This window comes from Bicyclus anynana, chromosome 24 (genome assembly GCF_947172395.1).
Source record: "Bicyclus anynana chromosome 24, ilBicAnyn1.1, whole genome shotgun sequence".
Classification (NCBI taxonomy): Eukaryota; Metazoa; Arthropoda; class Insecta; order Lepidoptera; family Nymphalidae; genus Bicyclus; species Bicyclus anynana.
In genome coordinates this window covers 550,322-569,521 of record NC_069106.1, presented here as the reverse complement: position 1 = coordinate 569,521, position 19,200 = coordinate 550,322, and the positions used below count along the sequence as shown (strand labels likewise).

Below are 19,200 nucleotides of genomic sequence, written 5' to 3'. Positions count from 1 at the left end.
AAACATTTAATTTTCCTCTGAAGACACATCACAGACTTAAAAAAAACAAGATTATGTACGCGATTTGCTAAGACCAATTATAGAAGGATCCACTATCTCATCTAAATTCACGAACTTTGTTTTACCCTCATTTTTTCAAATAAATCTGGTTTTGTGGTGTAGAGAATAGTTGGGAATGGGAAAAACAGAAAATAGTGATTTGGTGATTTGTGTGTCTGTGGTCCTAACACATCACAGACGTAGGTATTAGGATCCAGAGGATCAAAAGTGCTATAATTTATAAAAAAAAACACAGTCATAGAATATCATAGATCAAGCACAGTCAACCTGTAGGGAATTTCCCAAATTATGGGGAATTTAAACCCGATTGTGGGATTGGTTCTATGCGGAATTTCGATTTGTGGGGATTAAGAAAATAAGTATTGGCAACGCTGCGTAGATCATAGAGATTTGACGTCTTGTCTTTGTCATAAATTATTAGTCATAGACTAGACTAGACAGCTTAGACCAATAATAGAAGGACCTGTATCGTACTCATAGTCACAAACAAAATAGACAGTATCAAAACCTGTGGACTAGAGCAAAACAAAAACACATATACACAATGTGTTATGTGTTTTTGTTTTGCTTAAAAAATGTATTAAGTCAATACTCAATTTGTCAATGTCAATTTTCAAGTGAGGACTGAAGAGTGAAGTGAGGTGGTTCAATGTTGAAATTTGAGGAACTCTTTCATTTTGCAATCACGAGTACCTCAAACGAGGCGCCTCATGAGTGAGGGACTCATCTCTTTAGCACATTTGATTTGACGCACATTTTGACGTCTGTCACGTTTGTTGTGGGCCAAAAAAATCTTCTAAAATTATACGTTTTTGTTTTACCATTTCATTGCTTTGATTTGATATTTATATAAGCTTTCTGAATTCTAATTTCTAATTACATTGTGAGAAAAGTTGAACTAAACTCGGTATGAGATATAAATAAATTTAGTGTCGAATTTCTATTAATTTCCTCTGCATATAAACGCAAGTATGCCCACAATGACCGACGAGCGAAACTTCCGATCGTCGTATTACGAAAAAGTGGGATGCCGCGGTGTGGAGGAGAAGAAGTCCTTGGAAATACTGATGAAAGAGAAGCCGTGGGACAGAGTCAAGCTCAAACATTTCTGTTTGCGGTTTACCGTGCCTGCGGCGTATAGAAAATTAGTATGGAAAGTGTTGCTTGGTTAGTATTTGTTTGAACTTTTCGTGCCTTCCATCTTAGACAGCATGATCACTTAACATCAGGTATGACTGCAGTCAAGGGCTGACTGTCAATGAATTAAAAAAAAACAAAAAAAATGTAAATGCTAAATAGGTGTTATCTAAAATCCTGTTCCTACATATTATTCAGCTAGTTATATTTTAACAAACGAGTCCACAGTTTGTGTTTGTTCCAGACATACTACCAGTGTTCCCTGACTCCCACCAGTTTGTAGCAGAGCAGCGCACAGACCAGTACAATGACCTCCTCTATGCAGTGGAGTCTCTGGAGATGGTGGACATGAAGGCTCCCAGGGCAGAGATCCTGATGGCCATGTGGCTACTGGAGCTGGAAGAACTGAAACCTCCTAAATTCCCGGAAACTAATTATTATGTTCGTATTTTTCTTAATAAAGTCTTCAGACTTTGTCTGCATGGAACTCGGTTTTTCACAAATCCTGCGGTAACCATGGATTTTTCTGGGATGAAAAGTAGCCTATGTGTTAATTCATAGTAAAATCTATTTCCATTCCAAATTTTAGCCAAATCGCTTCAAACATACTTACACACTTACACACAAACTTTAGCCTTTATAATATTAGTGTGATTAGTGTGATAGTGTGATTGACTTTATCAAAGTTTGATGTCTCTATTATTAAGGATGATTTGCTACCTCTTTCATAGTGATGTGATGACAGGGAGAGCTATATTTCTAATTCTGCTGGTATTGGTCAACCATGTTCTCATCACAAGATGTTGTGATCTTGGGCTTCTTCTTCTTGTAGCAACTTTGCAGGTCTTCAAGAAGTCCCTGTGTCACATTGACTGCTTCTGACCTATTGTGATCACCACTGACTAGATTTCCCCTACAATACTGGTTGCTGCCAGGTATAGCAGCATTTTTTGGCTGGGATGTGATTTACCTCCTCCAGGTTTAGGATGAAGGTTGCTTTTATGTATTAGAGCTGAGCAATTGCATAAAATGTGCAGGGGTATTTCCTCTGCCTGTTGGCAAAGTCTACACAGACCTGTCTCAGAGCTGCTTATAAAACATAGATTTTTTTGGCACGCAGTGTCCTGTTATTATATTATATCCAATTTTAACTCTCTCGGCAACATCCGAAGTAATACCTTGTACTTTTTTCTTTCAGTCAGCAGATACTTTTCTGCCGATAGCAAACACATTACTGCAGCTGTATGATGATGAGGTGGATGCGTACTGGCTGTGCAAGTCTCTTACTGAGATAGTGCGGAGCATGCAGAAAGACTTGCACAAACTGAAGGAGGCCTTCCACACCATGCTGGAGAAAGAGGACCAGGAGTTATATAAGTATGTGGAAGCACAAAATGGATAATCTGATGTTTGATGGTACGATGCAATCTCTGTGTTAATTTGAAATATTGTGCGTTAAGCTGCACAATATAATTGCCTTGCATTGCCTTCGGCCTCCATCAGGTGATGCTAGTGCGCTCGCCCAGACACCTAGTGACGCCGCTGAGGTCCCATTAAGGAGCCTATGTCACTTACATAATCAGGAAAAGAAAAATGCACAGTATACCCTCATAGGTACCACTGGTAATATAAGGAGCAGGTTACTAACTACCTGAAGTCGCCTTACTTATCTTGATTTCAGCGTACTCTTTGTACAGTCTGTGTGTAGTGACAAACGTAGTTTATTTTCGAGAAATCATGAGAATTGCATCATACTATAACAGTGCAACATTTTATAGAGCATGTAACTACATGACATTGTACCAGAACTCTTTCTTCTTTCTTTCTACTGGGCTGTTTTACTAGAACTCTAAAATGCTGTGCAGTATGTCTGTGCCGGTAGGCTGGTACCTAGCCAGGGCTGAAGTCTCCCATCGGCCAGACCTGGACTAATTAAGAAAACCTCAATCGACCCAGCTGGGGATCCAGAACCCAGGACCTCTGTCTTGTAAATCCACTGCTCATACCACTGTGCCATAGAGGCAGTAAAATTTTTGTTGCGTAATTTTAAATGATTTTGACTGCAATATGTTAATAAATGCCTTTTTGTATTTCAGTCATCTAGTTGAAATCAAAGCACTGGAAGTTCTTCCTCTGACCAAGTGGTTCAACTGTTGTTTTGCAGGTGTTCTTGACGATACATCGCTGACCAAGTGAGTAGACAATACCACCACTAGCCTGGATTTACATTTTTAATACAAAATACAAAATGCTAAGTCACAGATACATAATTATGTACAAGTAATTCTAACTCAACTCAGCAAATAGTAGTTGAAATTTTTCAATTTGAAAGTATTTTGTTTCTTAAAAAAAATATATACCATATTTTTTTCCCATTCCTGTCAACTAATCAGAAATTACTTTTATGAGTACAATAATAGTCCAGTCAACATAAACATGACCTTTCAATTTTACTGTCAAGTTATTGAAGTTTTAACAATTTGTTGCATCTATCTGTTTATGGTAAACTCGAACATTATGAAACATATTTTTCTCTTATGTGAGACCCCGAGTGTAGTTGATAGCTATCTTGTGTAGGTAATTAAACAAGAAGTTACTGATATTGTATTGTACTTAATAATAATAATTACATTAATTGTCTTAGATTTAGTTTAATACTTTTGTATAATCTATACTTATAATAAATCTGTAGAGTATCAATTCTGTACCTGAAATATATTTCCAAAATAACTATCAGGGGGTGATTAGTTATCAAACTGATGCAAAAATGCAATCAGTAAAATTTTTCTCTGTCTGTCTGTCTGTATGTTCATTATAGAAACAAAAACTACTCAACGGATTTTAACGAAACTTGGTACAATTATTCTGCATACTCCTGGGCAGGTTATAGTATACTATTCATCACGCTACGATCAATAGGAGCAGAGCAGTGAAGGAAAATGTTGCGAAAACGGGAGAATTATTCCATTTTTTAAGCTTCCGTCGTGTGTGCAGCCTTAATAGTTAAAGCTACTAATAAATCATGTATGTCAGAAATGTTCTCCTTAAAATTATAAAAAAAAGCACAACAGCATATATATATATATATATATATATATATATATATATATATATATATCTATCTTTTATGGTTGACTCACAATAACACGTGTAACTCCTGATAGCTTAGCAGTTCGGAGCTGTCTTATTATATTTGCCTACTCTTACGCTTATAACACTCATCGGGGTAAGGGTAGGGTAGAGGTAGTTGAAAGTTTACATCGACTTTCACGAGAACGAAGTCGCGGGCGTCCGCTAGTTTAGAATATGTTTAAATATATTGTCAATTTTAATTTTCCCTAGGAATTTAATCTAATAATTGTATTCAGTTAATTTGTTTTCCTTTTATGCTAATGTTTTATAATAGTATACTTTTTTATTAACTTTGACATAATGTAGGTTACAAGTTGTAAGTGCCTAACGTTAATATACATATCAGAATTTTTGTGACATATTGTATTGTTTTTTAATGTTTAATATGTGTATTGTTGGCGTGCTTTAAGTAAACAAATAAAAAATAAATAAATATTGCAGGATATGGGATAAAATCTTCAGCGGCGCGCCAAAGATCCTGTCGTTCGTGGCCGTGATGCTCGTGGCGACGCTGAGGAGGAACATACTGAAGGCTACCACTGAAGACGAGGTGCTGAAGTGCGTCTCTGAGGTAATAACAATAATAAATATTCCCCTTTATTCCTTTGGTGAGATCCTACTAGAACAGCTTTGGATAGCCATTCTAATATAGAACATGCTGCAGTTCGGGCGAGGACTTTAAGCAAGATATCTGCTGATATGCTCAATCTATATGTATGTCATATAAACTGAACATGTAGTCATTTTGAGTTAGTTCATTAGTGTAGTGCACTAATTTGGATGACATTTGTTTAAACAAATTGAACTTTGGAGCACATACTTAGAACATACCTAAATAAAGCATTAATATCACGGAAAAACTAAATCGCGGGCGATCGCTAATCACACTAATATTATAAAGGCGAAAGTTTATGTGTGTTACTCCTTAGCACTGCGGCTACTAAAGGGATTTGGCTGAAATTTGAAATGGAAATGGATTTTATTCTTAACGCGTAGGCTATATTTCATCTCAGTAAATCCACGCGAAGTGGTGGGCTTTCGCTAGATTTGATTAAAATCAAAATGACGGCTGCTAGCCTCTCATATTTATAAACACTTTATTAATTTACGTTACGTTTTACGTAATTGTGACTATTTGTATTTTTTTTTAATTTTTTTACCATGTATAATATTTGCGCACTATTAATTTAGTTGAATGTTGTAAATAACAATAATTTTTGCAAATAAACAATTATTATTATTATTATTGTTACTTTCAGATACCAGAGCAATGCGAAGAGGTAGTGGCTAACAAGGCGATAGAACTGTGGCAGTACTACGCCCAGCCGCAGAACGACCAGCTGGTCAAGAAATGATGCATGACCTTCTAATGGGGCCGACCCATTAGAAGTATGTGTGAATTGTGAAGTGTGGTGAACATGACTTGTGTAGTGTAGCACCTGCGGGCAAACGCTGGGAAGGTTTTGCCTATAGAGAAGGGAAGAAGGGATCTCTTACTAGAAGAGGTCTCCGCTTCACATTTTCATGCAAATTGACAGCATGAATATTGAGGTGAAACACAACAAAAACTGTCACTTTTATAGATTCAAAAATTGGCACGTACTAACTACACTGTAGCTCCAAATAATCAGAGAAGTGCGAATTGATCCGAAGAAAAGTGATTTGCTAGTGAATGTAGAGCGGGTGCCTGAGACAAATTAGAACATAAAAATCTCACAGGATATTCAGATTATTTATGTTTAGGTTTCCTGGAAGAGATCACTATTAGTGATAAGGTCGCCTTTTGTCTAAATATTGATGTGTTCTTTTGTTATTTTCTTTATTGTGCAATAAAGTTATTATAAATAAAATAAATAAATAAATAGTTTAAAAACTTATTCAATTTTCTTTGATATCTTTGATTACTAGACTAAAGTATCAGCTATCATAATCTTATCCTACCTTTATTCTACCTTTATTGTACTTATTCTACAAACTTTGCCTAAAATTAGCATTGAATTACAAAAGCTACGTCAGGTCCTACTTTTACAGGTCCTAAACATTAGATTAGAAAAACTAAACTACTGCATGAAAGGGACTGCATATTTTTTTAAAGATACAACCTATTTAATATAGATATTGTAACATCAAACATACTTTTATACTATATTGATACGTAATGGAACCAGTGATAGTGATGTGTAAAATAAATAAAATAATATACCTACAAAAAACCAAGCTTTTTATTATTTTTGGTCTGTGAATATTAATATTAGGGGAAAGTTAGGGATGAGAACCTAAGAATAATCTAATAGTAATTATTTAGGAGCTGTGATAGCCCAGTGGATATGACCTCTGCCTCGGATTCCGGAGGATGTGGGTTTGAATCCGGTCTGGGGCATGCACCTCCAACTTTTCAGTTGTGTACATTCTTTGACTATTTAAACTATGGACCTGTTTTGCACCTAAATTCACCAACGTAAGTCTTGTCGTTTTCTGAGAGGGACGAGTTAAACTCACACGAACACATCGCGTAGACTATCCACAGGATCCGTTCCGTCAAAAGAATCGATTTTTTGTAGAAATTGTTTTTATTACTTTGTAGACATAAAATTAAGGTAGAAATGCATACCTACAAATGAAACGTTACTCCATCTTTTAATAAACTACAAGTTTTTGGCCGTTTTTATGCCATTGAACTACACAAACCGGCATTTTTAGGGAGCTCTTTACGCGACGAAAACGATTACAACATCATCAACATCGATTCAATACAAACAGTTTTTATAAACCATTAGTAAGATCATTGATTTTTGATCTTTGCCAGAGGGGTAACGGTAAGCGAGGCAGGGGTAACGGTTAGCGAGGCAGGTCCTGTTATTAATGGTCGATGTGTGCATTTTAAGAAATGAAATATCACGTGTCTCAAACGGCGAAGGAAAAACATCGTGAGGGAACCTGCATACCAGAGAATTTTCTTAATTCTCTGTGTTTGTGAAGTCTGCCAATCCGCATTGGGTCAGCGTGGTGGACTATAGGCCTAACCCCTCCAATTCTGTGAGGAAACTCGAGCTCAGCAGTGAACATATAGGTTGATAATGAATATTTTTGAGTCAAGTCAAGTCAAGAGTCAAGATAGTTGAGATATTTAATCGATCTATATCACTGAATCTATTCTGTGTCTAAACTGTCTGTTTTCTCATTTGTATTATACTTTCCTCTGAATCCAATACCTGCATACCTCGTCCTCATGTGAGTTTACCTCGTTCTCCTCAAAGAATGTTGGAAAGATTCAATCACGAATCGTTAAACAATAGGTATATTTTCAATTAATAGAGGTACTCACCACTTTATATTAAATCTATGCAAAATATTATATTTGTGGATAATACAAAGTCATAAATTATTGAAACCTTGCAAACCAAATTTTAAACTTCTTGCATTCAGACAAATATAATTATTATTTTAAGGCTTCCTCTTCCTTTTTCAAATCGATTAAACAAAATAAATACGTAACTATAGCAACGTTTGTAAATTGCTTATGTCAGTATTAGCAAAATGTGGTGATTATATTTTATTCATGCATGTAAGTAAAAGTTACATTTCGTTAAATTAAGAAAAATGGAAACATCTGGCGTCCCTGTGTGTGATCCTACTTATATAGAACGTAAGCGAGATGAACTTAAACGGTTCTTTGCAGATGCGAAGTTACCTCAGCACGTCTCGATAGACGAGGTTATAGAAAATGAACTTAAGCCACTTATTGAAGGCAAAATGGGTAAAGACAGGCCATATATTGCTGCCTCTGCTTCAGGACCTGTTAAATCTGAATACGAGGTGATGACAGGGCAACCATTCACACAAGTAGAAGACTACACAGAACCTTTAACAGCTGAGAAAATTAAAGGGTTGCTCAAAGATAATCCCATTCTCGCAGAAAAAGCTAAGCAAATACAGATAGTAATAAATTCGGAAAATTGTAACAAAGACATAGAAGTACCATTCAATCAAATAAAGACTTCAACGTACATTGATATGAAAGCTGAATTAGATTCTGCAGAAGGGGATAGTGATAAGCTAAATAGAATAAAATATAAAAATATGCAAATTTTGATGAACGACGCTGTTGATTGTAAGTATAAAAGTAAAGTTGGAAACCCGGAACCAATTCCAGAAGAACAGGAGAGTGATGAATCACCTGACGATGAAGAGTTTGAGAGAATTGATAAAGCTGTTACGAAGTACACTAATAAATCTTATGAAACTAGATTTCAAGAAACAAAGAATATGCTGCAACAAATGGCTGATGACTTTGAAGATCCTGATAGCACACGAGAAAATAAAGACAAATGCAGTAAGATGGCTATAGGCGAACATCCTATATTAAAAGAAGCTTCATCCTGTTTGGTTTTACCGAGAAGACAAACTACTTTTGAAGAAGTTAAAGAAAGCTATGCTATTAACAATGATTTGAATATATCTTTACAAAACAATCCCATACAATTAAACCGTAACGAACAGTTTGAACATAAAACTGTCAATAGTAACCATAATACAAATCTAGTAGTTCAAAAAGGTTTTCCTAAAAGTTTTGAGGTCAAGCTGAAGGATACAGAAAAAGTTTTACAAGACATCGATTCTATTCTGAGCAATGACAATGATGATAATAAAGTAAACCATAATGATAGCACTATATCAGATGTATTCGAATCAGCTGATGAGGATGAATTATCTGATGACAATATAAAAAATGTTAAAGCAGTTCAGCAAAATAATAAAATTAACTTTGATGAAAAGATGGAAACAACATTGCAAAATACTTTGCAAACTATATTCGAAGCAGAAAATAATGAAGAGAAAGTAAATAATGAGCTAGAATTCAAAGAAATGAAAGCTCTTGCTCGCAATATTGTGGAAGGAGCCGAATCCTTAAAAACATTTATCAAAGAAGATATAACAAACAAATTAAATAGTATGAATGAATTGCTGAATGATGTAAATGAAGCTTTGGAAAAGTCTAGAAAGTCTAATATTGCTTATAAAAAAATTAAAGAACAATCAGATATATATCAACAATCTTTTAAAGACGGAGAGGTTAAAAAACGCGTTAAAGAAATTGAAGATAGTCATACAGATGAATTACACCGAACTGTAGGGACTAATGCTCATGAAAAAGAAAACGTTACTCTTTTAGAAATAGATGGTACACATGACGCTATAACAAAACTAAATGATGAAATAAAATGTCACGAGAACAGAATAAACCAAAGTAGATCGAACTATGAAGTAAGAAATAAAGAATGTAAAGATTTTATTAAAGAAGTCGATGATGTTTTAATGAAGTCTCAGAAAATTTTACATCCTAAAGATGTACCAATTAAAATAGACAGCGAACCAGTCGCTACTAAAGCCAAAGGTGAAACTGGTACCGTTTATTCGGAATCATTGCAAGAAGGTGATAAAAAGCGCAAAGAGTTATGGGATATAGACATCTCATGTAATGATGACACAAGCAAGAAATTAACTGACTTCAAACAACAAGAATTTGAAAGAAACAAGAGAATAGACAATCTATTATACGACATTAAGGATAAAATGAAAGATAACAATGAGGTATTACGCTTAGCTAATAATTTACTAAGGCGCGAAGAAAAAAAGAAACTTTCAAATTCTAAAATACAAGACTTTATTGAAACGGATGATAAAGCTAAAGGTGATTATGTGGAAAACATCAAAATTCAAGATGAAAATAAGAAATGTGAATCTACCCCTATTCCATTATTGAATCATACAGGTACTTACCTATGCTAAATATCCTTTTGCTTTCTTGCTATTTGTATGATTTTGTTTTATATAAGTTAGGTTCATTGAGAAATTTATATATATTTATTTAAACATACTAATAATATTACGTTACTTAGCTGATCAGGAAAATAAAGATAAAATACAGAAGGAAGAAGCAGAGAAGAAAAAGCAAAGAGAGTTTCAGATTAAAGTGGAGAAGGAATTAGAAGAAATGAACAGAGGACCACGAATGACAAAAGAGTTTATAAAGAATCATTGCAAACAACACAAGCTGTACTCCACGCCTTATCTCAATGACATTTTGTATTTGCATTTTAAAGTAAGCATATTTACAAAATACATTTAAATAAATGTGTTTATATAGGACTCTATATAAAATTTAGTTGAAATGTATCAATTAATTGCTATTCGCAATATTTTCCAGGCTTGAAATAATATTTTCTAAATTGGATACAATCAGAGAAAGTTAAATGCATGATATTTTTCAGGGATTTTCGAAGATTGAGAATTTAGAGGAATACACAGGTCTGAAATGCATATTCCTGGAAAACAATGGAATACAAAGGATAGAAGGACTGGATACGTTATCCGAACTCAAATGCCTCTACCTACATTATAACGTGGTTCGAAAGATAGAGAATCTGAACGGTTGTCCTAAGTTAGACACTTTGAATCTGGATCATAATTTCGTGACAAAAATTGAAAACCTGGACGTAGTACCCGATCTACATACGTTGAGTATGGGACATAACATGCTGTCAAGTGTTGGTAAGTATTATTGTCTTCTATTCATCATCATCCTCACGCGATGCCATCCCCATAACGAAGTATGGCGGTCAGTAGATAGGTATGCAAAAAGTCTTCCTGTCTTCCGCAACGCGTTTAATTTTCAATAGTCGAGTCTGGAGTCCATTCTCTAATGCCGTCGCGTCTCTAACAGAGTCGCGGGCGTCCGCTGGTAAACGTAAGCTTTATTTGTAAATTGTGTTAACAATTTGAAACGTTTTGATTTTGCAGATGACTTGGAACAGCTGAGGTATTGCAGTAATCTATCTGTCGTGGATTTGTCGTACAACCGCCTCGAGGACCCGCTCATCGTCGACGTGTTGGCTGATATGGCCCTATTAAAAGGTTCGTCATCATCATCATCATCATCATCATCATCATCATCATCATCATCATCATCATCATCATCATCATCATCATCATCATCATCATCATCATCATCATCATCATCATCACTACTGCCTCTATATAGGCCTGTGGCATGGACTTCCAAACAATACGATCTTGAGCCGCCAGCATCTAGCGGCTCCCTGCAACCCGCTTGATATCATCGGTCCACCTATAGTGGCGTGTTGCACACTATGCTCTCCGGTTAAAAAAATATCATTATTAAAAGGTACTACAACGTTAAAAAGAAAGTTTTATTAATTTGTACATCTTTGGCACCGCAGTTCTTAGGCAAGTGAATTGATTTCGACTAAAGTTATATTTTTCGCACTAGAAAGATCTGTACGACGCTATTAAATAACCGGACAAGTGCGAGCTATTGATTTTCCAATGCTGTAATTGTAGTTCTCGTGTTGACCGGCAACCCGGTGGTGCGCAAAATCCCGGCGTACCGCAAGACGCTGACGCTGCGGCTCAAGGAGCTGCTGAACCTCGACAACCGGCCCGTGTTCCCGCGCGACCGCGCCTGCGCCGAGGCGTGGCAGCGGGGCGGCGTGCAAGAGGAGATCGCTGAGAGACGCCGGTACGTTTATTTTAAACTAGTGGACTTCGTCCGTGTGAAATTCCTTTTCTTCCTCCTTGGATTGGACTATTAGCCCAATCCTCCAGGGTTGGGCTAATAGTCCACCACGCTAGCCCAATGCGGATTGGCTGACTTCGTACATGTTTATTCACACAATGTAGTTCACAATTAAGAAAATCGTCAGGAATTTAGGTTACCTCATGATATTTTTCCTTTACAGTTTGACACGTGATATTTAATTTCTTAAAATGCACCTATCTGAACTGAAAAGTTGCAGGTTCATGCCCTGGACCAGATTCGAACTTACACCCCACGAATCACACACAGAGGTCATAATATCCACTGGGGCTTTTACGGCGTTAAAAACCAAAGCAAGAGAAGGTCTTACTTGATGGTATTGCTTGCTTTTTACAGTTGGATAGAAAGAGATCAAGAGAAAGTGATGCAGAGCGTGCGGTACCTCATCAAGATGAGAGACGAGAACCGTGCCAAGAGGGAGGCTCGCGAGCAAGCGGAGATCGAGAAGTTGGGTCTTCCGCCTGTTGTCATTAAGGTACAACATCCTTTGGTAAAAGTAAACTAACGCGAATTCTATGCGTGGGCGTAATGATTTCTCAACATAGTCAAAAATAGAATTTGCAATCGTGAACATAATTGATATTGTTTTTTACTCTCCGTGTCACCACAATAAAAGTACTTACTATACCTACTTGTACCTTGATTTTTTCTCTGATTGCAATTTAAGAAAACTTTTTCTTAAATTTATCATGTAGGTTAATATCATAAAATATCTTTTAAGTACCTACCTAATAGGTACTTAAAGATATTTTTTGACACTTATAACAGACTGAAGAGACTGAGACTACTGAAACGCAAGAAGAGAAGACAGCAGAAGCAGACACAGTAGAGATTAAACAAGGCGTCACAGAAGCCATGCTGTCGGAGTCCGAGGGTGCTGACACCACCAGCGGCAGTTCCAGTGACTCTGACAGCGATGGACAAGACGATGGTACTCATATGGTTGATCTATTTCAGGAAGAAAGTAGTAAAGCTTTTTCGTTGATTCTTTTTCTTCTTAGTTCGATTCCTGTGTCAGGCTACGAGATACTGAGTTTTTCTTTCTTTTAAGAGTTTTTCAGTCAAAATGTCTCTGCCCCGAGTTATGAAGTTGGTGGATACGACCCCGTGCCTCGAAGAGCATGTTAAGTCGTCCCCCTCATCATCCCAGCTCCCGGTCATCATCATTAACATCTGATAGTGATCGTTAATGAATTTAACCAGATCACCCATATAAAAATGAAGGTCTGGTAATGGACCGTTAATAATGATGAGAGCATTTTATGCCTTCTTGTCCGGGGGAATAATAGTAATACTAAGCATATCTCTTTCGCCAAGTCTTCACAATATATCTGTTGATAGACGGAGAAACTTCAAAAATAGAGTGGTCCAAAGTAAACAGCGGCAAGAGACTGGTACAAGAGATGAAAGAAGAAGAGACGTATGAAGAGACGAACCAGTGGAGCGGGTTCACGAGCGGGTCAACTGGAGTTTCTGATACGTAAGTTATATTAAAAAAAGTTTTCTGAAGTATATTAGGTACAGACTCTTTTGGGAGGAACAAAGGAAACAAGTTTTTAAAACATTTGTCTTTGTGGTGGTAAGAGGCATTTCATGGGTTTCTGTGATTACTTAAATCTACAATAATACTACCTAACTACTCTTAAAATAACACGATCTTGACTACATAATTATGAACTGTTTTTAGAAAAGTTATTTCTGAATTGACTGCAATCAACGATTTGTTATTCAACCAAGCACCGCATAAAAATAAAAAGGAAATAAAGGAAACGCCGCAAATAAAGGAAGGTACATAATCTAATTTTTTCGTTATTTTTACTTAATATCTTAAACAATGTTCATTATTTGAAATGTTTTCGCAATGTTACAGAGGGTAACAACAACAGTTCAAGTGATGACACAAAATCCCGTGACGCTAATGTAGATTCTCTTACTTCACACGAAGCCAAGCGTAAACCTCTTATAGAAATTATTGAAGAATACATTAACAAATCACCATCCCATGATCATGTTGCACCGGATAATAAAGACAATGAAATAAATAGAGGTAGTTATTTGATAATAATATCACAAATCAGTTTGAATTAAGTAGTACAAATAACTATTTACAACTATCTCTTTTAGTTTAAACAAATATCTCTCTTAGCTATGGTATTAACTTATTCATACAGTTTAAGTTTTACTTTAAATTTAATCGCTTCACATGACATACAATTGTAAGTAATTCATAAGTTAAATAATATAATAATAATTTACAAATAAAAATGTTTAGCCTTGATTTCGCATTTTAGGTTTAACCGAAGATGGTAATCTAATAATAGATTGCAATAATAAACTAGCTTATGAAAAAGAGAGGATTGATGCATTGAAAGATACACCACAGACTATAAAGTTTAATAATGATTGTAGTAATAAAAGGTTAATAAAACGCGTAACTACAAAACAAAGAAAACTGAAAGACAATGATAGTACAGAAAATAACAATACCAACAGCGAGACTAGTGATAAAGACAAAGCTAAGACTGAAGCGGATGAAAAAGAAGAAAATAAACCAAGCACAAGTTCTCAATCGATTGCGCAAAGTTGTAAGTGTTAAATTTATATCATTTATACGACCAAAACATGACAAGCACATATTTGGTGTGACGACTAATATTTTATTTTAAAAGCTAATGCGGAAATCGTTATTCTGCTATTTAAATTTATTTCATACAAATTTCTCATATAAAAATACGCAAAGTAACCGATACACAAGATTTTATACTTTAGACAATTAAGAGCTTGTTTATACCTAAACCTGGAAATAATTAAACGATTATTATTATGATTTATACAGCAACATCAAGAGGCGACGGTGATGGAGTCGCTCTCATCAACTACATGGCTCGTATGAAGTCAGCGAAAATATACGACGAAGATGATCCGGATCTGCAGCCGAGTGCTGAGGACCTGGAGATCTTTGCAGAACTGGAAAAAGAGGAGTTGGAAAAAGAAGCCAGGATCGCCAGAGGGGAACCAGCTATTGATCCTATGGTAAATTAAGCCATTAATTTTGATGAATTGAACTAGTAATAATCTGTCAATTAATCACAAGTACCATAATTATGTATGCAGATGTTTGAGGTGACAAAAAGGCTGCTTATAATAAAATGTTAGAAGAGTTGAGTGAATTGTAAGGTTTTCAATATATTTTCTTCTCATTAATTGCTTTGTTGTTGGTAATTCGTGTTATGCAGCTATATATCTCGAAGTTTTTCTTTCCAAGAAATCCTTAGTAGTTACTGGGACTTGGGACTTGATCCGTCTGTCACAGTCATTAATAATCACTTCTGAAAATGATAATAAAAGCAAACATTAACACAATACCTGTCCACCAATCCGTATTAGACTTTTGATGGATTTAAGCTCCTAATCTCTTCCTCATGATGTTGATGATGATGACGATGACCACGACAATGATAATGACGATGATGATGATGATGATGACGACGATGACGATGACGTTGATGATGATGATGATGATGACGATGATGATGACGATGACGATGATGATAATAATGATGACAATGATATTATTGTACTTTGTGAATTAGAAACTTTACGATGCAAAGACGATGGAAGCATACTACAAGGCCCAGGAACCGGAACAAGCCCATTCACTCAAAGAAAGAAATTATGTGACCACGTACAAAACTGACAATGCGTTCGACCGAGCAGCTCTGAGTCAACTCACTGCAGGAGAGAAGCCTGGTAAGATATCAAACTATATCATAAATGTGAATAACAATTTGTTTGTTGGTTATTTCTGGCTTAAATGATAAACCAATTTTCATGAAATTTGGTAAACATGGATTACGTTTTTGTCTCTAAAATGCATTATGTAAATGTAGTATCTATTGATTATAATCAAACTGATATAAATCTAAAGAATGAAATTACGTGGATGACATAGTAGATGTCCAATCGTACCTATTGATATAAAAGAAAGCTTGCCTTTCTTTTATATCTTAAAAAGAACCCTTCCGAATGAAAGAATGACTTGATTTTAAGAATTGTAACCGCATCGGATTTTTAACAAAATGTTTAGTTAAAATTACTCATAGCAAAGTAAATAATTAATAAAAAGAGACACTATTAAAAGTTATATGACTGTCATTTTGAATGGCTGACGTTCATTGGAGTATCTAGGATTATTTCCTAGGGTGGGCGCCTGACATGCTCCTGAGCAGAGTCGACACTCAATATAGAAATTGCCATTGCCAAATATTGTACGTTACAATATTTCAGATGAGAAGAAAGTGAAGCTGACTCACGTGTCAGGAGCCGTTCAGTTGCAGTATGTCAACGACCAGACGCCGACTGAGGTCAATTACGAAATTGGAGATGAAAATATTGAGCCTGCTCGTAAGTATACCTAGTTTCTTATATGTACCTACCCCTAATAATGTCATTATAACTAAATTACTATTAATAACCACTGTGTACAAAGGCTTGACCTGAAAATTTCAATTACTTTTGTCGTTCTGTTTCATTAGCTTCATCTCCGGAAACGGATTCTGTAAACATTTCAAGCGACTCTGATTCGAGTAGCTCTGAATCTGAGCTAGAAGCTCCAAAACAAAGTACACGGCTTACCAGAGCCAGACCTGCTACAGCTAGAGCGAAAGATAAGACAGAGTTAAAGAACAAAGAATCTTCGGCTGGCGGTTATATTGAGGAACGCAAGCAGATAAATTCCACTAAAAGTGAAGGTAAAATAAATTTATCTTTTAATATCTTAGACACTAGATGTGAACTTCGTTTTGGGCAGGTTATTTTTAAACAATCAAGTTTAGGTACATACAATATTACAACGATAAATGAGATCGGGTATAGTAAATGCAACTTTACCTTGGTTAAACAGAAAACAGTAAGCTCCTGTAGGAGCTTACTGTTTTCTTAAGACACAGCGTCTTCGCTTTTAAAATAAGGTGTTAATTCGGTTTCTTATTAAACTTACATGTGGGTTTCAAATATAGGGCATGGTTAAAGGGGCGGGGGCGACAAATACCATTGACACGAACATTCCTCTAAGTCGAAATCCGAGTTTTCCCTTAGAGAGTGGTTCAAGTCTTCCCTTCTTCATCTAGCCTTCGGGCTCCATTCTGGCAGAGCTCGCTAAACTGAACTGGAACTTCACTTTACCGGATGAAGCAGCATTGGTCCCCTTTAAGTTGCACAATAATAAAAGTGTAAAATGCCAGTCATTACCATTAATACATTATTTACTCTGTAAATAACTACAGATATCGTACTTCTCTTCATCTTTCGTAATGTTTTAGCTAACAAAGAAACCGCAGCAAACTGTGCAAGCAATGTGTGTTGCTCCTCCACTCAACTGATGAGCGCTGTGGATCGCTCCGATGTTAAGCAGTGTATCATAGACACTATTAATTCTTACGACGACAAACGATTTCCTTCCCAAGGTACCTATAACATTTCTTGTTAACCTTACTACGCTTGCTTTTTACCAGCTCTGCTCTACGGCGTTTTTGGAGGCCCGGATACACGTTCTGTTCAGGTCCTGGTTAGTGGTTAAGCTAAGAAATATTTACTTATAACAATAATTTTTATAGCTAGCAGTTTGATTGGTGTAATAGCCTTGTGACTCTGAGAGTACATTTAGCAGTCAAACCCGTTCACATCTTTAAGTTTATATACTTGCCTAGTAATAACCCTTTGCTGAAAAGTATACAAAATTAAAGTAAATAAACAGGTATCAACTACTCAAATATGGATGAAAACGCACGCGTAGAAGACTCCGTAGCCACTGAGATACTAAACAAAACAATTCAGTATGAAGAGCAAGAGCTGTACAGACAGATGGACGTGGTGACGTCGCATGCGAGTCGAGTCGACAATCAGACTAATTCGATCATAGAACAGATCTCTGATGAGCTAGAACATGAGTGTTCGGTAAGTGAATACGAAATGATACCTACACTTTCAGAAACTTATTATCAGACAAGTAAGCTTTTTGATCCACTTACTTGATCATTTAATCATGGCATCTGCCGGATATCTGCCAATTTTGTTCAGAAATATATTTGTTTGTTTTATATTCGTATCCGTCATTATTCTCTTTCTCCTGATCTCCGTTTTTTGCTTGGTAATCCATCATCCATCATTGGTCCATGGTGTCGGCAAAAGTAAACACGAATAGCATTGGTTGTGCGTACTACCGTTGTTACCTACTAATTTCCCGCTATATCACTCTAGTCAGCTGAAATCACTCCTGTTATTGTTAATACCTATATGAATATTTTTAAAGTTCACGTTTTGATTTAGTTGCCCGAAGTATCCCGTATACTAGAAGCTCACGTCGAAAACGTGGAAAACCGAATGAGGTCAAAACTGTACGAAAATTACGTACCTTCTCCCGACGATTCTGACGATAACGAACCAACATTGGTGCCCAGTCATGAGAACTCTACTCTAGAAGATACGTTCACAGAAGATTGTGGTGTACAAAGAGTGATTGGTGCATCTGCCAACGATTCTGGTTACTGTAACGATTATATTGACATCGAGAAAGCTGTTTTCGACGATGATAAACTATCGAAAGACATAAATAACGTAAACAAAACATCTAACGATAAAAATAGAAATAAAAATGAAGATCAGACTAATGACTATAAACTGAAAGTTAGCAATGATAAATCTAACTTAGATAATATGACTAAACACAATGAAAGTGTTAAAACAGAGACTCACGCAGATGTATTAGTTGAGGATGAAATCTTCGAAGATTGCGTTGACGACATAGGTTCCGAAGACACCGCAATTGTAAAAGATGAAACATTGAATCGCGTTGATGAGAATTACACTTTGGAAATGAAGTTAGCGTTAGGAATGCAGTAGATGCAATAAATGTGTAAAGTTGGCTTTGTGGATCGTAGATTATGCACAATAGGTCTTTAGAATGCGCGTAACTCTAATTTACATTTTGCCCTCACCGCTACGCAGCGCCGGATTAGCCATAGGGCAGTAGGTAGCATTTGCTACAAGCCTCGCGTTCAGATGGGTGCCCCGCGCCCGGGAAAAGAATATGAAGGTCAATTTTGGTGGGCAATATGAACAAATATTTTTTTTTGCAAACTGTATAGTGTGATTCATCAAATAATAAATCTTCTTATGAGGATCATTTTAAAATGAATAACTTTCGAGTTATTCAAGGACATATACCTACTTGTACTGTTCAAACTTGAATCTCC

The 19,200-nt window shown here is 36.0% G+C and overlaps 2 protein-coding genes across 2 annotated transcripts; both read left to right on the top strand.

Annotated features, from left to right (window-relative positions):
* The first annotated feature begins 822 nt into the window (after positions 1-822).
* Positions 823-6,076, top strand: LOC112051958 (TBC1 domain family member 7). The gene is made up of 6 exons (XM_024090816.2): positions 823-1,227; positions 1,442-1,638; positions 2,396-2,574; positions 3,294-3,389; positions 4,771-4,900; positions 5,589-6,076. Exons 1-6 carry the CDS (start codon positions 1,032-1,034, stop codon positions 5,682-5,684), a joined length of 894 nt encoding a protein of 297 aa, XP_023946584.1. The 5' UTR covers positions 823-1,031; the 3' UTR covers positions 5,685-6,076.
* Positions 6,077-7,843: 1,767 nt separating this feature from the next.
* On the top strand, positions 7,844-18,897 carry LOC112051960 (uncharacterized). The gene is made up of 18 exons (XM_052888872.1): positions 7,844-10,066; positions 10,230-10,432; positions 10,602-10,881; positions 11,131-11,244; positions 11,692-11,869; positions 12,284-12,422; positions 12,716-12,983; positions 13,247-13,427; positions 13,635-13,735; positions 13,818-13,994; positions 14,239-14,532; positions 14,784-14,980; positions 15,541-15,697; positions 16,235-16,351; positions 16,483-16,866; positions 17,269-17,412; positions 17,703-17,902; positions 18,275-18,897. The coding sequence occupies exons 1-18, from the start codon at positions 7,930-7,932 to the stop codon at positions 18,845-18,847; spliced, it is 5,844 nt and encodes a 1,947-aa protein (XP_052744832.1). The 5' UTR covers positions 7,844-7,929; the 3' UTR covers positions 18,848-18,897.
* The last annotated feature ends 303 nt before the right edge of the window (positions 18,898-19,200 follow it).